Consider the following 22,023-nt stretch of genomic DNA (forward strand, 5'->3'; position numbering starts at 1 on the left):
TAAGCTCAGGAAGTAACTAAGGTGACATCTCGTCCATGACCTCCCATGGTCCTCACAGAGACCACCCGCGTTTTCTGGATGAGAAAATGGCCCTGGGGACGGGTGAAGGGGTCCAACTAAGAACGCCCAGTTAGTAAGCTGCACAGCAGGGACCACGCTGGGGCTGGAACGTTAGCCCAGGCTCCCTGTTCCATAGGACAGTCCTCATCACTTCTTAGTAAGGAAAGCTGATCGGAATCGGGGTAATCTGGGTCAGGGAGGAGGCTGGGCCGAGGAGGTGGAGTCTGACACAGCTCTTGCGTCCCGAGCTCCTGAAGTTTGCTGCCCGGTTCCCTCGGCACGGAAGCCTCGGCCCGCCGATGGGGATGCTGGCGCGTCCTTTCCCTTCCCTGCCGACTGACATGACCGCTGTGGAAGGTCGCCCACAGTTACATTTTTACTGTGTGTTCCTCGTTTTCAGAAAGAAGCTTTCCCGTTTCCAGAGGTTAGCCGAGATGAACTTAATGAGATTAATCAGTTTCTGGGACCTGTAGAAAAATTCTTCACCGAAGAAGGTACGTAGGGTTCTTTTTATCTTTACAGCTTTCCATTTTCAGGGTGACGCTTCGGTATCTGTGTTTTTAAACAAATGCTTGTTTATGTCCTTCCGGCTGCGCTGGCTCTTTGTTGCTGCATGCAGGCTTTCCTGCGGTTGCGGAGCCCGGGGACTCCTCCCTGATCGCAGCGTACAGGCTCACTGCCGCGGCTTCTCTGCATTGTGGAGCACAGGCTCAGTAGCTGTGATGGTCCCAGGCCAGGGATCGAACTAGTGTGCCCTGCATCGCAGGGCAGATTCTTACCCACCAGAACACCAGGGAAGCCCTGAGAATGCTTTGATATTTAGTAGGCCGCACAGAGTCGGGCACGACTGAAGCGACTTAGCAGCAGCAGTAGAAGCAGTGTACCTCACTCAGAAAAACGCTGCTATTGGCGTGTTTTGCTTAAAAGATCGTTCCAACTGCTCTTTAATCATAAACTGTCTAGTTCATTGCTTCTGAATGTGTCTGTGGTGAAGGACCACTTTAGCATTTCCACACTGTTGCAGACTGACTGTAAAATACAATAAAAATGAGCAATTAGAAAAATGAAATAAAGAGCAAAGCAAAACGTGTGACATCCCAGCCCGTCAGTCACACGCTGGGCTGTGTGGCAGCGTCAGATTGCTGTGGGTGTTTCTGAAGGCTTCCTCGCGATTTCTGTGACTTAGCTTGTTAGGCAGCAGGGAGGATCGGGGGACCAGACCTCAGATTGGAGGCACCCATGTGGACCGCAGGGCCCTCGGCCCTCGGCGGGGGCAGCGTCCTCTGCCTATGGGAGCCCCCAAGTGCTTGAGTGAGGATAGATTGACAGCAACATAATATACTTTTAAAGATCCTTTTCCCTCATAACTCGTTACAAAATACTGAGTATAGGCCCCGGATGAGTACCCCGGATGTGTGTTAGGTCGTTGGTTATTTCGTGTATAGTATGTATATGTTAGTCTCAACCTCCTCATTTATCTCTCCTCCCCCCTCTGGTAACCAAAGGGTTGTTTCCTGTGTCTGTGAGTCGGCCTGCTCTGTCAGTGAGGTCTCTCTCTCTCTATTTTTTAATTGAAATATAGTTGATTTCAGTGTTGTGCCGGTCTCTGCTATACAGCGAAGTGACTCAGCTGTACACATACAGACGTTCTTTTAAAATATTTTTTCCATTATGATTTACCACGGGATAGTGACTGTCTCCCTGTGTTATACGTGAGGACCTTGTGGTTTATCCGTCCTGTATTTCCAGCTTACGTCCACTAACCCCAGCCTCCCACCCTCTGCCTCCCCCACCTCCCCCTCGGCAACCACGCCTCTGTCTCTGTATCCGAGATTCTGTTTCCCTTTCATAGATAGGTTCCTATGTGTCCTGTTTAGATTCCACGTGTAAGTGATAGCATGGTGTTTGTCTTTCACTCTCTGGCTGACTTAGTATGATAACCTAGTTGCGTTCATGTTGTAAATGGCATCGTTTCATTTTTTGTGGCTGAGTAGTATTCCATAGTGTGTGGGGGGGCCACACCTTCTTTATCCACTCATCTGTGGATGGATATTTAGGTTGTCTCAGCTGTTGTGAACAGTGCTGCTATGGAGATAGTGGTGCGTGTATCTTTTTGAATTATAGTTTTGTTGAGGTATATCCCCAGGTGTGGGATTGCTAGGTCCTATGGGAATTCTATCTTTAGTTTTCTGAGGAACCTCCATACCATTTCCCCTAGCGGCTACACCAATTTACATTCCCACCAACAGTGTAGGAGAGTTCCCTTTTCTCCACACCTTCTCCAGGATTTATTATTTGTAGACTATTTGATGAGGCCATTCTGCCCGGTGGGCTTCCCTGATGGCTCAGCGGGTAAAGAGTCTGCCTTCAACGCAGGAGACACAGGTTCAATCCCTGGATAGGAAAGATCCTCTGGAAAAGGAAATGGCAACCCGGTCCAGTGTTCTTGCTTGGAAAACCCCATGGACAGAGGAGCCTGGTGAGCTACAGTCCAAAGAGCTGCAAAGACTCAGACATGATTGAGCACAAGCACGCACACACATTCTGAGCACTGAGGTGGTACCTCGTTGTACTTTTGATTTGCATTTCTCTAGTAATTAGTGAGAAGGCAATGGCACCCCACTCCAGTACTCCTGCCTGGAAAATCCATGGACAGAGGAGCCTGGTAGGCTGCAGTCCATGGGGTCGCTAAGAGTTGGGAATGACGGAGCGACTTCACTTTCACTTTTCACTTTCATGCAATGGAGAAGGAAGTGGCAACCCACTCCAGTGTTCTTGCCTGGAGAATCCCAGGGACGGGGGAGCCTGGGGGGCTGCCGTCTATGGGGTCGCACAGAGCTGTACACGACTGAAGCGACGTAGCAGTAGTAATTAGTGATGTTGAGCACTTTTAACCTGCCTCTTGGCCGTCGTATGCCTTCCCTGAAGAAGTGTCTGTTCAGGTCTTCTGCCCACCTTTCTTTTTTGGCAGTAGTAATAGAGTCCCTGTTTATTGGGGTAAAACAAGAGCATTTCCAAACTATGCATGAAAAATATGGTGGTGCTTCAGTCGCTCAGTCGTGTCCGGCTGTTGTAACACCATGGACTGCAGCCCGCCGGGCCCTTCTGTCCTTGGGATTCTCCAGGCAAGAACACTGGAGTGGGTTGCCATTTCCTTCTCCAGGGGATCTTCCTAACCCAGGGATCAAACCTGGGTCTTCTGCATTGCATTTACCAACTGAGCTATGAGAGAAGCCCAAAAGAAATGTAACAACAGAGGAAACTATGGTGGTCGTTTAAAACAGAATGATACATCCTGAAAGTGAAAGTTGCTCAGCCGCGTCTGACTCTTTGCAACCCCATGGACTGTACAGTCCACGGGATTCTCCAGGCCCGAATACTGGAGTGGGCAGCCTTTCCCTTCTCCAGGGGATCTTCCCGACCCAGGGATCGAACCCAGGTCTCCCGCATTGCAGGCGGATTCTTTACCAACTGAGCTGTCAGGGAAGCCCTAAGAAATGTATCACTTGCCAAGTTTACAACCATCCATATTTTTATCTCTTCTGTTTTAAATGCTTTCTAATACCCAAGATACATATTCTGTTACTACAGTCTAAGTTTTCATAATATTTTTAAGATAAGAGAATAAGTTGTTTGGCTTTCCTGCATTTTTTTTAAACAGGAGTATAATCACTTTATGGCACTGCGTTAGTCTCTGCTGCACAACGTGATGGACAGCCACAGGTGTGCACACAGCCCCTCCCTTCCGCCCCGCCCCGCCTCGCCCCTCCGGGTCATCAGAGCGCCGGCCGGCTGAGCCTCCTGAGCTGGTCAGCAGCTCCCACCAGCTGTTTTCCGTGCGGTGTGCGTGTCAGTCCTAACCTCCCGGTTCGTCTCACTGTCCTGTCCCCTCTCTGTCCGTGCGCCCGTTCTCCATGTCTTCATCTCTGCAGTACTTGGGTGCAGTCTTAAAAACGACAGAACGATCTTTGTTCGTTTCCAAGGCAAACCATTCAGTATCACAGTAATCCAAGTCTATGCCCCAACCAGTAACGCTGAAGAAGCTGAAGTTGAATGGTTCTATGAAGACCTAAAAGACCTTTTAGAACTAACACCCAAAAAAGATGTCCTTTTCATTATAGGGGACTGGAATGCCAAAGTAGGAAGTCAAGAAACACCTGAAGTAACAGGCAAATTTGGCCTTGGAATACAGAATGAAGCAGGGCAAAGACTAATAGAGTTTTGCCAAGAAAATGCACTGGTCATAGCAAATACCCTCTTCCAACAACATAAGAGAAGACTCTATACATGGACATCACCAGATGTCAACACCGAAATCAGATTGATTATATTCTTTGCAGCCAAAGATGGAGAAGCTCTATACAGTCAGCAAAAACAAGACCAGGAGCTGACTGTGGCTCAGACCATGAACTCCTTATTGCCAAATTCAGACTTAAATTGAAGAAAGTAGGGAAAACCACTAGACCATTCAGGTATGACCTAAATCAAATCCCTTATGGTTATACAGTGGAAGTGAGAAATAGATTTAAGGGCCTAGATCTGATAGAGTGCCTGATGAACTATGGACGGAGGTTCGTGACATTGTACAGGAGACAGGGATCAAGACCATCCCCATGGAGAAGAAATGCAAAAAAGCAAAATGGCTGTCTGGGGAGGCCTTACAAATAGCTGTGAAAAGAAGAGAAGTGAAAAGCAAAGGAGAAAAGGAAAGATATAAACATCTGAATGCAGAGTTCCAAAGAATAGCAAGAAGAGATAAGAAAGCCTTCTTCAGCGATCAATCAAAGAAATAGAGGCAAACAATAGAATGGGAAAGACTAGGGATCTCTTCAAGAAAATCAGAGATACCAAAGGAACATTTCATGCAAAGATGAGCTCGATAAAGGACAGAAATGGTATGGACCTAACAGAAGCAGAAGATATTAAGAAGAGACGGCAAGAATACACAGAAGAACTGTACAAAAAAGATCTTCACGACCCAGATAATCATGATGGTGTGATCACTCACCTAGAGCCAGACATCCTGGAATGTGAAGTCAAGTGGACCTTAGAAAGCATCACTACGAACAAAGCTAGTGGAGGTGATAGAATTCCAGTTGAGCTATTCCAAATCCTGAAGGATGATGCTGTGAAAGTGCTGCACTCAATATGCCAGCAAATTTGGAAAAACTCAACAGTGGCCACAAGACTGGAAAAGGTCAGTTTTCTTTCCAATCCCAAAGAAAGGCAATGCCAAAGAATTCTCCAACTACTGCACAATTGCACTCATCTCACATGCTAGTAAAGTAATGCTCAAAATTCTCCAAGCCAGGCTTCAGCAGTATGCGAACCATGAACTTTCTGATGTTCAAGCTGGTTTTAGAAAAGGCGGGGGAACCAGAGATCAAATTGCCAACATCCGCTGGATCATGGAAAAAGCAAGAGAGTTCCAGAAAAGCATCTATTTCTGCTTTATTGACTATGCCAAAGCCTTTGACTGTGTGGATCACAATAAACTGTGGAAAATTCTGAAAGAGATGGGAATACCAGACCACCTGACCTGCCTCTTGAGAAATTTGTACGCACGTCAGGAAGCAACAGTTAGAACTGGACATGGAACCACAGACTCGTTCCAAATAGGAAAAGGAGTACGTCAAGGCTGTATATTGTCACCCTGTTTGTTTAACTTATATGCAGAGGACATCATGAGAAACGCTGGACTGGAAGAAACAGAAGCTGGAATCAAGATTGCCGGGAGAAATATCAATAACCTCAGATATGCAGATGACACCACCCTTTTGGCAGAAAGTGAAGAGGAACTAAAAAGCCTCTTGATGAAAGTGAAAGTGGAGAGTGAAAAAGTTGGCTTAAAGCTCAACATTCAGAAAACGAAGATCATGGTGTCCGGTCCCATCACTTCATGGGAAATAGATGGGGAAACAGTGGAAACAGTGTCAGACTTTATTTTTCTGGGCTCCAAAATCACTTCAGGTGGTGACTGCAGCCATGAAATTCAAAGACACTTACTCCTTGGAAGGAAAGTTATGACCAACCTAGATATAGCATATTCAAAAGCAGAGACATTACTTTGCCAACAAAGGTCCGTCTAGTCAAGGCTATGGTTTTTCCTGTGGTCATGTATGGATGTGAGAGTTGGACTGTGAAGAAGGCTGAGCGCCGAAGAATTGATGCTTTTGAACTGTGGTGTTGGAGAAGACTCTTGAGAGTCCCTTGGACTGCAAGGAGATCCAACCAGTCCATTCTGAAGGAGATTAGCCCTGGGGTTTCTTTGGAAGGAATGATGCTAAAGCTGAAACTCCAGTACTTTGGCCACCTCATGCGAAGAGTTGACTCATTGGAAAAGACTCTGATGCTGGGAGGGATTGTGGGCAAGAGGAGAAGGGGACGACAGAGGATGAGATGGCTTGATGGCATCACCGACTCGATGGACGTGAGTCTTCAGTGAACTCTGGGAGATGGTGGTGGACAGGGAGGCCTGGCGGGCTGCGCTTCATGGGGTCGCAAAGAGTTGGACACGACTGAGCGACTGAACTGATGTGATCTGTACTGTTTTTCTAGATTCTGCTTATTAATCTATGCATTAATCCCGATGTTTGTTTTCCTCTTTCTGACTCACTTCACGCTGTATCACAGCCTCTCGATCCTGCCATGTCACCACGCATGACCCCGTTTTACTGCTTTCTGTGGCTGAGTAATATTCCGCTGTGTACATGTGGCACACCTTCTTTCTCCATTAATCCACGGATGCACATCCGGTGGCTCCCATGTCCTGGCTGTTGTACATAGTGCTGCAGTGAACACCGGGGCACGTGTGTCTTTTTGAATTAAGACTTTCTCAGTGTGTATGCCCACGAGTGGGATTGCTGGATCATATGGTATTAGTGTTTAGTTGCTAAGGGCCCGCCATGCTGTTCAGAGTGGCTCTATCTATCTGTATTCCTACCAACACTGTACGTGGGTTCCTTTTTCTCCACGTCCTCTCCAGCTTTTATTTTTTTGTAGAGTTTTTGGTGGTGGCCGTTCTGCCTGCCGTGAAGGGGCACCTCATTGTGGTCTTGCGTTCTCTAGATTTCTGTAGATTTGCATCTCTCTAATAATTACTGATGTTGAGCACCTTTTCATGTGTTTCTTGGCTCTCTGTACGTTTTCTTTAGAGAAATGTCTACTTAGGTTGCTCATTGTTTTATTGAGCTGTTTGATTTTTTGATACTGAGCTGTGTGAATAGCTTGTATATTTTGGAGATTGATCCGTCAGTTGCTTTATTTGCAAATATTTTCTTCCATTCTAAGGATTGTCTTTTGGTTTTCTTTATGGTTTCCTTTGCTCTGCAGACACTTTCAAGTTTAACTAGATCCCATTTCTTTATTTTTGTTTTTATTACTCTAAGGAGTAGGTCAGAAAAAATCTAGCTGTGATTTATATCTAAGAGTGTTTTTCCTGTATTTTCCTAAAAGAGTTTTATAGTATGCAGTCTTACATTTAGGTTTTTAGTCCATTTGAGTTTATCTTTGTGTGTGGTGTTAGGAAGTGTCCTGGTTTCATTCTTTTACATGTAGCTGTCCACTTTTCCCGGCACCACTTATTGAAGAGGCCGTCTTTTCTCCATGGTATATATTCTTGCCTCCTTTGTCATAAATCAGGTGACCATAAGTGTGTGAGCTTTTCTCTGGACTTTCTATCCTACATTAATATATATTTTTGGTTTTGTGCCAGTACCATATTGTCTTGATTACTGTAACTTTGTAGTATAATCTGAGGTCTAGAAGCCTGGTTCCTCCACCTCCATTTTTCTTTCTTAAGAGTCCTTTAGCCATTCGGGGTCTTTTGCGTTTCCTTACAAATTGCAAAATTTATTGCTCTAATTCCGTGAAAAAAGCCATTGGTAGTTTGATAGAGTTTACACCGAATTTGCACTCATTTTTGTAATATTGATTCTTCCAGCTCCACAGCATGGTGTGTCTCTCCATCTGCTTGTGTCATCCTTGATTTCTTTCCTGAGTGTCTCAAAGTTTTCTGAGTATAGATGTTTTGTCTCTTTAGGTGGGTTTTTGCATCTATATTTGTCAAAGATACTGGCCTGTAATTTTCTTTTCTTGGTGGTGATTTGTTATCTGGGTGATGGTGGCTTCGTAGAATGTCTCTGGAGTGGTCCCTCTTCAATCTCTAGAAGAGAGAGAAGAATTGGTACAAGTTCTTCTTTGCATGTTTGGCAGCAGAATTTACCTGTGAAGCCATCTGGTCCTGGACCTTGGTTTGTAGGAAATTTTTGTTTGTTTTTATAGATTTTATTTCAGTTTGGGTCATTGGTCTGTTCATAGTATCTATTTTTTGATTTAGTTTCGATGTTTCTAGAAAGTTGTCCGTTCTAGGTTGTCAGATTTGTGGGCATGTAATTGTCTGTAGCATTCTCTTAGTTTTTTTCCCTCTTATTTCTGCAGTGTCAGTTGAAATTTCTCATTTTTCATTTCTTATTGTGTTTGTTTGGATTTTCTCTCTTTTCTTCTTGATGAGCCTGACCAGAGGTTTCTCTATTTTGTGTAGCCTTTCAGAGAACCAGCTCTTGGTTTTATTGACTTTTCCCCTATTGTTTCTTTAGATTCTGCTTTATTTCCTCCCTGGTCTTTATTATTTTCTATCTTCTGCTGACTTTAGGTTTTTTTGGTTCTTCTTTTTCTAATTCTTTTAGGTTAGATTGTTTTTGGTTAGGTTGTTTACCTGAGACTTTCTTGTTTTGAGAGGAAGGCCTGTATTGCTATGAACTTTGCTCTAAGCACTGTTTTTGCTATATCCCATAGATTTTGTGTGGTTTTATTTCCCTTGTCGTTTGTCTCAGCTATTTTGTAATTTCCTTTATGATTTCCTCTTTGACCCATTTGTTTTCCAGTAGTGTGTTATTTGGTATCCATGTAATTGTTTTTCTTCGTTTCTTTTCCTTTGGTTGATTTCTAGTTTCATGTCATTGTGGTCAGAAAAGATGCTTGAAATAGTCTGTATGCTTTTGAACTGAGGGTGTCGAATTTGTGGGCATGTAACTGTCCTTAGCGTTTGTTTTGTGCCCTAGGATGTGGCCAGTTCTAGAGTGTTCCGTGTGTACTTGAACTCTGTTTTTCGGATGTAGTGTTTTTAAGTCGGACTCCCCTGCTGTGTTTAGGACCTCTGCTGCCTTACTGATGCTCTGTCTGGAAGGCCTGTCCCTTGGTTGAGTGAGGTGTTAAACTTTCCTGCAGTTATTGTAGTCCTCTCGATGTCTCCCTTTCTGTCTGTTAGTGTTTGCTTTAGATATTTGGGTGTTCCAAAGCGTGTGTGCTAAGTTGCTTCAGTGGTGTCCGACTTTGCAACCCCGTGGACGGTAGCCTTCCAGGCTCCTATGTCCTTGGGATTCTCTAGGCAAGAATAGCGGGGTGGGTTGCCCTTTCCTCCTCCGGGGGATCGTCCTGATCTAGGCCTGAACCCGTGTCTTGCGTCTCCTGCGTGTGCAGGCGGCTTCTTCAGCGCTGGTGCCACCTGGGAGGCCAGCTGTGCCGGGAGGCACGCACGTGTTGGTGAGCGTGCGGGTCTGTCCTCACTGTCTGCGGCCCTTCAGCCTCCCTACCGTGTGCTTCACAGCCCATTACGCCTGAGCGCTGCAGCCCGTTTTGGTCATTTCCGTTCACGTGAAATACCTTTCCATCCCTCATCTTCTTGCTTTGGGTTGTCATTTTTTGCTGGGTTTCCTCAGCAGACGCTGGCCAAGCATCTTACAGGGGACGCCTCCGCTGCCCCAGCCTCCTGGAGCCGTGGCCGCCACCGCCCGCGCCGTCCAGGAAGTGCTGCTGCCGGGCTGTCTGTTGCAGCGCCTCCGTGTCCAGGCCGGCGGCCCACTCACTGAGGCCTGCGGCGGCCCTTCTCGCCCCTGTGCTGGCCCAGCCTCTCCGCTTCCTTTGGGGCACTGAGTGCAGAGCATCCAGCTCGCTCTTGCTGGTGACAGTGAGACCAGCGTCACTTCCAGGCCCCAAGTCACGAGGGCGTCAGCTGCTGTGGCTTCACTCACCAGCCTCTCGGCTTGCTCCTCCTCCATGTCTGTCCTGAATTTATCTTCAAACATGGCCATGGCTGTCAAGGAGCCGGAGCCCAAGGTGACATAAGGCAATCGACGGCTGACCATGAGAACAGACGCTGTAGAGGTGAGGTCCAGTGCCTCTCCTTCCCCCAGAGCCAGGGCTGCCCCAGTGTAACCTTGCTGCCCGGAAAGCATCTGTCTGCGGCCGCCTCTGACCGGCCGTCACAGCTCTGGGAAGGCAGCCCATGCGAAGGGAGTGGAGCTCCAGGTTGGAGGCCCCGGGGTCTAGCCCCGGCTGATCCAGGGTATTCGAAGCGGGGACGGCGTCGGCGAGGATCAGGGTACAATAGCTTCAATTAGATATTAATTAGAGATATAAAGAGTAATAGAATGAGGATAGCTCAGCAGGAAAATTCAGAGGAGAAAAGAGGCTGAGTAGCTTGGTTTACGCGGGAGACCAATAAAACTTCAAGACAAGAAGTTTGCACCACTTACGTAGGCCGCAGGCGTCCTTCCTTTCTCCCGAAGGAGAGGAGACACTGAGGCCTCCCCGGTCGGATCTTAGAAGCCCAGGCATAATTAGTAAGCATGGTAGGCTCTGCGCTCCAGATGGAGACTCAGCCAGAGGTTGAGAGAGAGAGAGACATGGGGAGACCAGTATTTCAAGGAACTGATCCCAATTCTTTATTTTCCAGAGTCTGTTTTTATACACTGAGATGTTATACAAAAGTCACACGGGGACAGCAGTCCTGACTTTTATTAAAGTCAGGTGCTTCATACAAATGTATACAGAGGTCTTAGGGGTGTTACATCATCTTCTGGCCAGGGGGCCTGCTGACAATTTATGACCCTCTCCTTGTGACAGCGGTCAGTCAACACTTACTTCTCCAGGGGTGATTATTCTTAAAACAGACGCCACCCAAATAAAGTTACATTCCTATAGGGTGAGGGTGTAGTGGGTTTTAGTTAAGGAAAGAATTTACTTAGCCTAAGGTCTAACGTGATTAATATCAAAGGTTAATACTTATTTCTTCTATATATTCATTAATGTGTGTAAGGGCAGGGGATGTGGGGACTTAGCAACAAACATTGGCTCAACAAATGAAAAACCCTTCACCAATACAGTTTCTAATCAGTCCACTATACTTATACTAATGGTTTTCTAACTTTTCTAAGGAACCTGTTTTTAGAAGGTTTAAAGCATCTCGTGCCTCTCACGGCTGGGAGGCTGTGAGCAATCACATGTGGCCGGACAAGCCTGTCAGGCAGGCTAGAGAACCTTCAGAGGAGTTTGTAGGTTAAAACACTCTTGTCACGCCCAGGAGTTTTTATTAACTGGAGCTCTAGGTTAACTCCTTCTCCGAAAGAGGTGGTGGGGGACAGCCCCCCGTAAAGTCAGAGGTGTAGGTGAGAGCACGAAGTAGTAAAGTAGGCAGGCTCTGGTTATGGGGGTAGATGCTCGAGGATTTCCAGGGGGACTCCTGAGGCTCGATCCCGCCTTTGCGTACGTCAAGCCTCCTTCCTCGTGACGCTTGCCACGGGCGGAGGCCCTCCCGCCGGCCCCCGCAGGAGGCAATGAGCTAGGCCGTCCTGTCTGTGCCCACAGCTGTCCCAGGACCACCGCAGTAGCTGTTAGGGGATAGGAAGTGTATTTTTGACACTTCTTGTCAACAGCAATCATCCCTTTAATCACCCTTGTATCTCCTGCAAAAACCATGCCATCCTTATAGACCACCCCCGCAGTGGTTGTCCCGGTTTTCCAGGCTGTTGGAAGCTTGTCCTTTATCTTTGCAAAATTGACTTCTAAGATGGCCTTTCTGTGGCACTTAGCGAAAGAGAAACTCCGACCGACGGCTCATGCCCTCCACCCTCTGCCTTTCAGTCTGGGTGTATCCTTTGCCCTGTGGTGGGTCTCTTGTTGGCAGCATATTGCAGGCTTTTGTTTCTATGCAGTCTGCCACTCTGTATCTTGAGAATGAGGCATCCAGTCCAGTAAGGTAATTATTGATACATATGTATCTATTGCCCTTCAGACCTTATTCTGCAGTTGATTCTTTGTCTCTCTCTCTTCTCCTGGTGCGGTGATTCCCTTTTATCTTAGCTTGCGTTCCTTCTTTTGTGTTTGTGACTCTGTTGCGTGTTTTGCTCTGTGGTTGCCATTTGTCTACTGTTAGCCCCTTCCTTCCTCTGCTTGCTTTAGACCGATAGCCATATAGATTCAAACACGTTCTTAAAAAAGTGCATTTTCTTACTTTCCTTCCTCACATTTTAAGATTTGGAATGTCCGTTGTTACATCTCCGTGTTTCTCCTTTTGCTGTTCCTTGTGTTTATCGTTGCTTTCACAAAGAGGTGTTTTTTATCCGTATACTGGCTGACTTAAATGGCTTCTTTTCCTTCTGTGATCTCCGCCTTCCTGTTTCTTCCTGCTGCTTTTCTATCTAGAGAAGGCCTTTTAATACCTCTTGTAGGATGGTTTAGTATTGCTGTATTCATTTGGTGTCTGCTTGTCTAAGAAAGTCTTTATTTCTCCTACTCCAGATGATAATCCTGCTGGATAGATGATTCTAGGCTGCAGGTTTTTCTCTTATGAGGCTTTGCGTCTGTCTTGCCACTCCTTTCTTGCCTGCTGATAGTTCCCTTGTAAAGACCTATTTTTCTCTTTCTACTTTTAGAATCCTCCCTTATCTTTCACTTGGGTCACTTTTATTATGTCTTGGTGCAGGTTTGTTTGGGTTTATCTTCCTATGCCTGGATACATGTTTCCTTCTTTAGCTTTCGGAAATTTTCAGCCATAATTTCTTCAGATACATTTCAATCCCCTTTTCTCTCTCTCCTCCTTTTGGAGTCCCTGTTATGCATAGATTGGCCCACTGTTTATTATACAGTAGGTCTCTTACGTTGCTTTTTTTCCCCATTTGACTTTCTGTCTGCTGTTTTGATTGGGTAGCTTCCGCTAGCCTGTCTTCCAGGTCACTTACTGTTTATAATGCGTTATTCATTCTGCTGCGTATTGCCCTGACCTCAGTTTCTGTCTCAGTAAATGCATTTTCTAATTTTTCTTGGCTCCTCCTTATAGATCCTAGCTCCTTTCTACACTAATCTGCTTATCTGTCGAGTCTTTTGTAATTCCGTCAGTAGCCTCCTTATCTCCTTTTCTGAAATCAGTGTCTGTTAGACTGAAGAGGTCTGTTCTCTTGTTCCTGCAGGGGATTTTCTTGGTTTTCTACCTGAGAGTGGCTCCTTTCCTTCTTCGTTTTGCTCATATTTCTCCTGGTCTGTGAGTTCAGGAGGAACAGTTAACCTACTGTAGTCTTGGAGGGAGTGTCCCTGGGTAGCATGTGTGGGTTTAATGTCTTTGGGTGTGAGGGCTGTTTTTGGTGTGGATGCTGGCCGCCTTTTGCTTGGCGTGTGCTGGCTGCTACCTCTTGGACGGGGTGTGCAGGTTCCCAGGAACACGGCTCCCAGCCGTGGGGCCCTGCCCCGCTGTGGCGGCGGGTCACGCGCCCTCACTGTGCGCTCCTGGGCAGCGGGCGCAGGGGTTGGCACTGGGCTGTGGGGCCCTTGGGTGCAGCAGCAGGCCACGCACTTGCCTGGGGGCGTTGGCCCAGGACCCTGGGCAGTGGCAGGCCGTGCAGGCTCACAGACGGTGGGGTGGTGACCTGCACCCGCTCCCAGGACCCTCGGCGGGGGCAGCCCTAGAGTCTACGATGGCAGCCTGCGCCCGCCCCTGGAGCCCAGGTGGGTGGCACCCTGCCACCGGAGAATGTAGACAGCCGTGACAGCCCACTCCCCATCAGTGCCTCGCCTCTCTGGCGGGCCCAGGCTTCCTCCCAGAGCCCCTCGGTTGTGGCAAGCACACCCTAGCATCTCAGGCTGGCTTCCCACAGCAACCACAGTGCTGCCCCCAGGCTTGACCTCCCGAGCCTCAGTACCCAGCCCCAACCCACCCCAGCCGTGCTCTTTGAGACACTGTTGAGAAAATGAGAAGTCAAACCACAGACTAGAAGCAGAATTTTGTAAAACATATGTCAGTTAAAGGTCTTAACTCTAGTACATAAATCTAGTACTTAAGTCTAGTTCCTAAAACTCAGTAAGAAAACCCAGTTCCGCAGAAATGCATCAAACAGTTGAAAGAAACTTCACCAACAAAAGATGTACAGTTGGCAAGATAAGCACACGAGAAAATGCCCGGCGTGTCCTCAGCCATCGAGGAAAGGGGGGCGTAGCCACAGTGAGACGTGGGAGCACTCTCACTGCTGTGCTGGACTCGGAAAGGCCGCCCGTACCCAGTGCTGGCGGAAACGTGGGCGACGGGCCCCAGCGGGCCGTACCCAGTGCTGGCGGAAACGTGGGCGATGGGCCCCAGCGGGCTGTGAGGTGGCGACCACTTTGGAAAACAGCCTGGCACTTCCTTAGCGTTTGGCATGAACCTGCCATGATTCAGGCACTGCCCTCCTAGATATTTCCCCAGGAGAAATGTAAACTCATGTCTGCACCAGACTTACAGAAAAATGTTCACAGCACCCTTTTTTGACAGCTAAGCTCTGGATACCTTGTTCAGCTGCTGGGTCATGTCTGACTCTTTGCGGCCCCGTGGACTGAAGCGCCAGGCTCCTCTGTCCTCCACCATCTCCCAAAGTGTGCTTAAACTCACATCCATTGAGTTGATGATGCCATCCAACCATCTCATCCTCTGTCACCCCCTTCTCCTCCTGCCCTCAGTCTTTGCCAACATCAAGGTCTTTTCCAGGGAGTTGTCTCTTGGCATCAAAGTACTGGAGCCTCAGTTTGAGCATCAATCCTTCCAGTGAATATTCAGGGTTGATGTCCTTTAGGATTGACTGGTTTGATCTCCTTAACAGTACAAGGGACTCTCAAGAGTCTTCTCCAGCACCACAATTTGTAAGTATCAGTTCTTTGGCACTCAGCTTTCTTTATGGTCCAGTTCTCATATCTGTACATGACTACTGGAAAAACCATAGCTTTGACTATATGGACCTTTGTTGACAAAGTAATGTCTCTGCTTTTTAATACACTTCCTAGGTTTGTCATAGCTTTCTTTCCAAGAGGGACCATCTTTTAATTTTGTGGCTGTGGTCACCATCCACAGTGATTTTGGAGCCCAAGAAAATAAAATCTGTCACTGTTTGCACTTTTTCTCCTTTTATTAATGTTTGCCATGAAGTGATGGGACCGGATGCCATGATCTTAGTTAGTTTTTTGAATGCTGAATTTTAAGCCAGCTTTTTCACGCTCCTCTTTCACCCTCATTAAGAGGCTCTTTGGTTCTTCATTTTCTGCCATTTGAGGGGTATCCTCTGCATATCTGAGGTTTTTGGTATCTCTCCCAGCAATCTTGATTCCAGCTTGTGATTCATTCAGCCTGGCATTTCATATGATGTACTCCGCATAAAAGTTAAATAATCAGGGTGACAATATACAGACTTGTACTCCTTCCCAAATTTTGAATTGGTCCATTGTTCCGTGTCCGATTCTGTTAATAGATGCTGCTGCTTCTTGTCGTTTAGTCGCTAAGTCGTGGCGACTCTGTGACCCCTTGGACGCCAGGCTTCCTTGTCCTTCACCGTGTCCTAGAGTTTGCTCAAATTCATGTCCGTTGAGTTGGTTATGCTGTCCGACTGTCTCATCCTCTGTCACCCCATTCTCCTCTTGCCCTCAGTCTTTCCTAGCTTCAGCGTCTTTTCCAATGAGTTGGATATTTGCATCAAGTGGCCAAAGTATTTGAGCTTCAGCATCAGTCCTTCCAATGAGTATTCAGAGTTGATTTCCCTTAGGATTGACTGGTTGGATCTCCTTGCAGTCCAAGGGACTCTCAAGAGTCTCCTCTAGCACCACAATTTGAAAGCCTCAGTTCTGCTTCCTGACCTGTATAAGGTTTCTCAGGAGACAGGGAAGGTGGTCTGGTATTCTCATCTCTTCAGGAATTTTCCACAGTGTTGTAATCCACTTAGTCAAAGGCTTTAGCATAGTCAATGAAGCAGAAATAGATGTTTTTCTGGAATTCCTTTCCTTTTTCTGTGATCCAATGAATGTTGGCAGTTTGATCTCATTATAGGGGATTGGAATGCAAAAGTCTGGATACCTACCAAATGTCAATTAATAGGTGAATGGATAAACAGATTTTGGTATATGCATATGAGGAAGTACTACTCAGCATTGAAAAGACATGAACAATTGATACATGCAACACGGGATGTCTCTGATGGTCGGGTGGTTGAGAATCCACCTTCCAGTGCAGGGATGCAGGCTCAGTTTCTGGCTGGGGAGCTACGACCCCACTGGCCGTGGGTCAGCCGAGCCCGTGCACCGCAGCTACTGAGCCCAGTGCTCTAGACGCAATGCCACAACTAGAGAAGCCCGCTCGCTGCAACTGAGACCCAACACAGCCAAAAAATAAATTTCTTTTGTTTAAAAAGCTAGTTAAGGTGGTAAATTATATGTGTATTTTGCCACAGTATGAAAAGGTGGGAAAAATCAATTAAGCGTTTTTTGTGTGGGTCTGTTTTTGGATCCTCTGTCCTGCTCCTTGCTTTGCCTCTCTCCATGCATGTGTTAAGCTGCTGTCTTTCCTGAGCTTTGTCTGAGGCCTGAAGCCCCTCAGTGTTCGTCCCCCAGCTTGTTCTCTCCTGAGGCCGTTTGGCTCCTCTGGGTCCTTTGCATCGGCTCGTAAATTTTAGAATCAGCTTTTCAGTTTCAACAAAAGACCTGTGTATGATTGGGGTTACGGTAAACCTGTAAATCAGTTTCAGGGAGAATTCAGATTTGTAACAGTACTGAATTTTCAGATCCCCAGCTGTGGAATCTCTCCCCATTTATTTGCTTCTTAATTCGCTCACCAGCGTTTTGTGTTGTCATGATCAGTGCATAGAGTGTGGACAGATTTTACAAAAAGCTTCTGATGGTTTCTCAACTTATCGTTTTTTGGTGGTTTGTAAAGATATATCCATAAGTATTTAAAATTCTTTGATATTATCGTAAGTGATATTTTTACAAATGTTGACTCCTGGTTATTTGCTGTTTGTGTATAGAAATACAGTTGACTGTTTTACACACTGTTTCTACAGTGTGTGAAGTTAGCGTTTTTTTCTGCACATGCTTCCTGTTTCTGGAATTTCTCTTCATAATCTATCACATGTAGAAGAAATTCACGCTTGTGAAAGGAGCTACGGGAACTATAAACAAGATGAAAATAAAATGTTCCCCATTGTGTCTTGGTTTTGCCTCTGAAATCAGTTTAGTTGAACTTCAGCGGGTGCTGGTGTCTTGTGAGGATTTCTTAATCCCACCTCAGGGCCATCTGCTAAATGTAATATGTGTGCATATGACAGGCGTCACGATGGCGCTGGTCGCCTTACGGTGACTGTGCCCTTCGTTTACCCTTCGCCCGGTCCGTTCCTCCCGGTGCTCACCTTTACGGAATGCACTGTGCCAGGCTGCTGTGCTTTATCACGGCCGGAAACGGCATCAGCCCTAATGCAGGTTGCACCCGTTCTGCGGCACTGATTGTGTGTGTGACCCTGTCCTGTGTACAGATCATGACGCAGCAGTTCCATCACGGGACTCGCTCACACGTTCTCTGATAGCCGTGGCCACCTCTTGCCCACTCCTCCCCCAGCTTCTGGAAACCACTCGTCGTTCCTCCCTTTGTACATTTTGCTATTTCAAAAACATTGTGTTAATGGAACCATAGTGGGTCTACAACAGCAAGCAGTGTGTGTAAACTTGTGCGGATTGGCTCCTTCTCTCTGTGTAACCCTTCTGTAAGTTGCTGTGTGTCAGTGGGTGCGCGGTTTCACTGCTCAGCGGTTTTCCGTGTTGGAGAAGGCGATGGCACCCCACTGCAGTGCTCTTGCCTGGAGAATCCCAGGGACGGGGGAGCCTGGTGGGCTGCCGTCTATGGGGTCGCTGAGGGTCGGACACGACTGACGCGACGTAGCAGCAGCAGCAGTTTTCCATGTACCTGTTGCCACAGCTTGTTGACTGTTCTAAAGCTTAAGAACATCTTGCTTGTTTCCAGTTTGGGGGCTCTTATGAGTAAACCTTCTGTGTACCTTTGTGTCCAAGGTTTGTGTGAACACGTGTTGTGCCCAAGCTTTGTGTGAACACGTGTTCGTGTCTCTGGGATAAGCGGCCGGGAGTGAGGGTGCTGGGTCTTGAGGTCGTCTGTGTGTGTATTTCCAGAGTGCTGGCTGCACCATCTTACGTCCCCAGCAGCAATATGTTCTCGTTTCTGTGCCCTTTTGCCAGGATTTGGTGGTGTTGCTGGTTTTGTTTATTAAAAAAAAAAAAGATTTAAAAACTATAGCCATTCTGATGGACGTGGCGTGTTATCTTGTGGTTTTAATTTGCCTTTGCCTGATGTAGCAAATTTTCACGTTTAGTTCCCTGGACACACCCTCTCAGTGAGTACTGTTGGTTTTCGTGTGTTGACCTCGTACCCTGCAGCCTTGTTAAATTCGTTTAGTAGGTCACAGAGCGTTTTTGCTTTAGTACCTGGACAGTCATGTTGTTGGTGATGAGGGCAGTTTCATATCTTCCTTTCTGATCTGGTTTTCTTTCTTTTCTTTGCTTGACTCACCAGCTAACATCTCCATTATGTCGAATAGGAGTGGTCAGAGCAAACTTCCCTGCCTTGTGCCTGATTTTAACGAGAAAGCCTGCAGTCTTCTACCTTAAGTATGATGTTAGCTGTATGTTTTTTGTAGGTGCCCTAAACCGGGTTAAGGAAGTTTGCGTCTGGTTTGTGGAAGGTTTTCAATATAAATTGTGTTGGATTTTGTCCAGTGTCTTTTCTGCCTCTCTGATGATTGGGTCTTTTCTGCTTATTCTTTGGACGTGGTGAAATCCTCCGCCTGGGCTCTGAGCCCTGAAGGCCTCCTGCGTCCTCGGGATAGCGCTCCCTGGTCGTCTTGTAGTGCCCTCTTTTGTGTCCTTGGGTGCGCTCTGGAGAATACCGAGGGGACGTAACAGCCAGATACAGTGTGGCTCCTGGATGGGGTCCCAGGCCAGAGACAGGGCATGGGTGGAGAAGCCAGTGACATTCACGTTGATTCTGTAGTTCAGGTAGTGGTATTGTATGCCTGTCAATTTCTTAATTGTGGTGGTTTCCCCATGGTTCTGTAAGCTTCTCGTAGGAAAAGCTGGATGAAAAGTATCCGGGAACTCTATATTATTTTTGTGACTTTTCTTTAAAATTATTTCAAACTAAAAATGATGAGGTGATTTCATATGGGCAGCATTTTAAAACACCGTTTGGCAGTCTTGGCCTCTTCTAACCTGTATCTTGCTGAGGCAGCACTGGTTTATAACATCGTCTGTCACGCGCACGGCGTTGCAGTCAGCTTCCGTGTGTGCGTGCCACCACCAGAGCCGAAGCCTCCACCCCTCATGGACGGCGGCCCCCTTGCCCGTTCCACCCTCCCCGTCTCTGCCTTCTCGCTGGCTTTGGATATATGCTTCTTTTAATGTGATTATATATATATAATCCCATCCATGGCGGTCCATGGACTTCTCCAGGCCAGAACACTGGAGCGGGTCTTTCGCTTCTCCAGGGGCTCTTCCCAACCCCGGGATCAAGCCCAGGGCTCCCGCGCTAAAGGCGGTCTTCGCCAGCCGAGCCACAGGGATGCCTGCTCCCACTGTATCTTTTTTTTTTTTCCCCACGTGTTGTTTCTTTTGTCTCTGGCTGCTTTTATGTGGTTTTAGAGAAATTGATGTTTTCTTCACGTTTTTCTCGGGGCTCTTTGAGCTCCTTGGATCTCTGTGTTCATAGTGTTTGTCAACGTCGGCATGTTTTTTGACCATTAGATTTCTCTAAACTTGTTTTATCACCAGCCATAGCACATCCCCCCGCTCGCTCCTCCCCTTTGGAGATTATACATATAGAGAGCAATCTGCTCGAGGCTGTCCCACAATTCCCTGATGCTCAGTTATTTCTTTGTCTTTCATTTTATATAGTTTTTATTATTATGTTTAGTGTTCACTAATTTTTTTTCCCCCTAGTATTTGATCTACTGTTAATCCAATCCAGAGTTTTTCATCGTAAGCAGTCTTTCATCTCTGGGCAGTTTTATTTGAAATTTTTTTTTCTTCTATATCTCTATTGACTATGCTCATACTTCCTTCTACTTTTCTGAGAATTTAGAATCTAGTTATGACTGTGATACTCTTGTCTGCTGTCATCCCTGTTATTTCTGGGTCGCGGTCAGCTGACTGATTTTTCATCCTCATTTGCTCTGTCTCCCTGCTGCTTCGTGTGCCTGGTGGGTTTTCTGTTGGCTCTTGGCCCTTGTGGATTTCACTTTGACCCATTCAAGACTTGCTTCTAAGTGTTAGAAGGAGCAGAGCAGCCTGGAGGGCAGTGTTTCTCAACATTTTTATTCATCATTACCGCTCTCTCCTTCCCCGTTACCCTAATCGCATCCCTCTGTGGCACTTTAAGAAATTGCTTATTCATTTATCGAGTTGTGGCTGCGCTGGGTCTTCGCTGCGATGACAGGCTTCTGATGGTGGCGGCTTCTCTTGTTGCGGAGCATGGACTCTAGGCATGCGGGCTCAGCTACTCCGAGGCACGTGGGATCTTCCCAGACCAGGGACTGAACCTGCGTCCCCTGCGTTGGCAGCTGGATTCCTAACCACTGGGCCACCCGGGAAGTCTCCCTTTGTGAGACTGTAATGCCACAACTGTACTATACGTGTTTCTGTCTATATTACAGGTGTTTCTGTCCTTTATGCAGAAGTGGTTTTTTTGCTTCCCTTCCGCCAGAACCAGCTTTCACCCCCAGGGGGCGGTGTTGCCCTGTTGGGATGCACGCCCACAGGCTGGTCCTTCCCCTAGTGACACACGGCTCTTCTCCGCGTGCTCAGTGCGCTGTGCACTAAGGCAGCCTGTTTTTGAACACTTTCTTAAAAGTGGAGCATACCCTAGCACACAGCACTGCACTCTAGAGTGCAGTACACGCCACAGCCCCCAAACCTGAATACAGATGTTCCTTCTGAGAGCCCCAAGCTGGGAGCGACCCAGAGGTCCTTCGAGGGGTGAACAGGTAAACAATTTCATTCCCACACAGTAGGCCATTGAACAATTATGCAAGTCAGAGAGGCCAGACCAACAGAGTGCCGTGTGAGCCCATGTATGCAAAACTCGAAAATGCAAACTAATCCATAGACGAAAAGATGACTGGCTGCCTGGGGATGGAGACAGAGGGAAGGGCCGATCCCAGACGGACACCGGGAAGTCAGGATGGAAGGGTTTTTGTCGCATGGGGTTTCATGGGCGGACAGACCTCAGAACTCAAAAAGTTATTCTCTGTTTGTGCAGTTTATTACGTGCCAATTATATACACCAGTAAAGTTGTGAAAGTAAAAAAATGAAGGGTTTGCACTCCATTTGGGGAACCCATATTTCTCATTAGTGACCCATGTGTATAAAAATGTATACGCATGGTTATGGTTGTTTCATGGTTTATAATAGTGATGACGTTTAATTTGTGGGCAGCTTATGGGAACACTTGAACTCGACCCATGAAAGCCTGCAGCTGCAGACCTGATGCAGTGGTGGCTGAGTTTTCCTTTGCTGAGCACGTGTTCATAGTCGACAGACGGACTTGTTCTCAGGACCTGTGGACTCTGGGGAGAGAGGGTGGTTCTGAACATGGGCTGGGCCCAGAGGCTGCCTTGAGCCTGCTGTGTCGCCGAGCGTTTCAGGACAGTAATGCCAGTTGCGTGTTTGTTCTCTTACCTTCTAGAAGGTGCAGGTAGCAAATCAGAAAGTCAGGTTTAGTGAACACCTTCAGGAAAGTTTAGGTCTCACGAATGCTTAGTTGTAGCGGTGTTATGCAATGAATACATCCAGATCAAGAAACAGAACATTACCTGTTCTGCTAATTTGTCTTTAATGTT

The 22,023-nt window shown here is 46.9% G+C and overlaps 1 protein-coding gene and 1 pseudogene across 2 annotated transcripts in view; one reads left to right on the forward strand and one right to left on the reverse strand.

Annotated features, from left to right (window-relative positions):
- ACAD9 (acyl-CoA dehydrogenase family member 9) overlaps positions 1 to 22,023 on the forward strand; it is a 48,723-nt gene that overhangs the window by 3,931 nt on the left and 22,769 nt on the right. Inside the window, exon 2 of one of the 2 annotated variants that reach the window (XM_055557488.1) lies at positions 461 to 554. The exons of the other annotated variant lie outside the window; for it this stretch is intronic. Within the exon in view, the coding sequence (XP_055413463.1) occupies positions 461 to 554 (94 nt within the window). The remainder of the gene's footprint in view (positions 1 to 460; positions 555 to 22,023) is intronic. 2 annotated transcript variants of the gene reach the window in all.
- Positions 9,923 to 14,674, reverse strand: LOC129635499 (proteasome subunit beta type-7-like; annotated as a pseudogene).

The sequence above is a fragment of the Bubalus kerabau genome, chromosome 20 (genome assembly GCF_029407905.1).
Source record: "Bubalus kerabau isolate K-KA32 ecotype Philippines breed swamp buffalo chromosome 20, PCC_UOA_SB_1v2, whole genome shotgun sequence".
Taxonomy (NCBI): domain Eukaryota; kingdom Metazoa; phylum Chordata; class Mammalia; order Artiodactyla; family Bovidae; genus Bubalus; species Bubalus kerabau.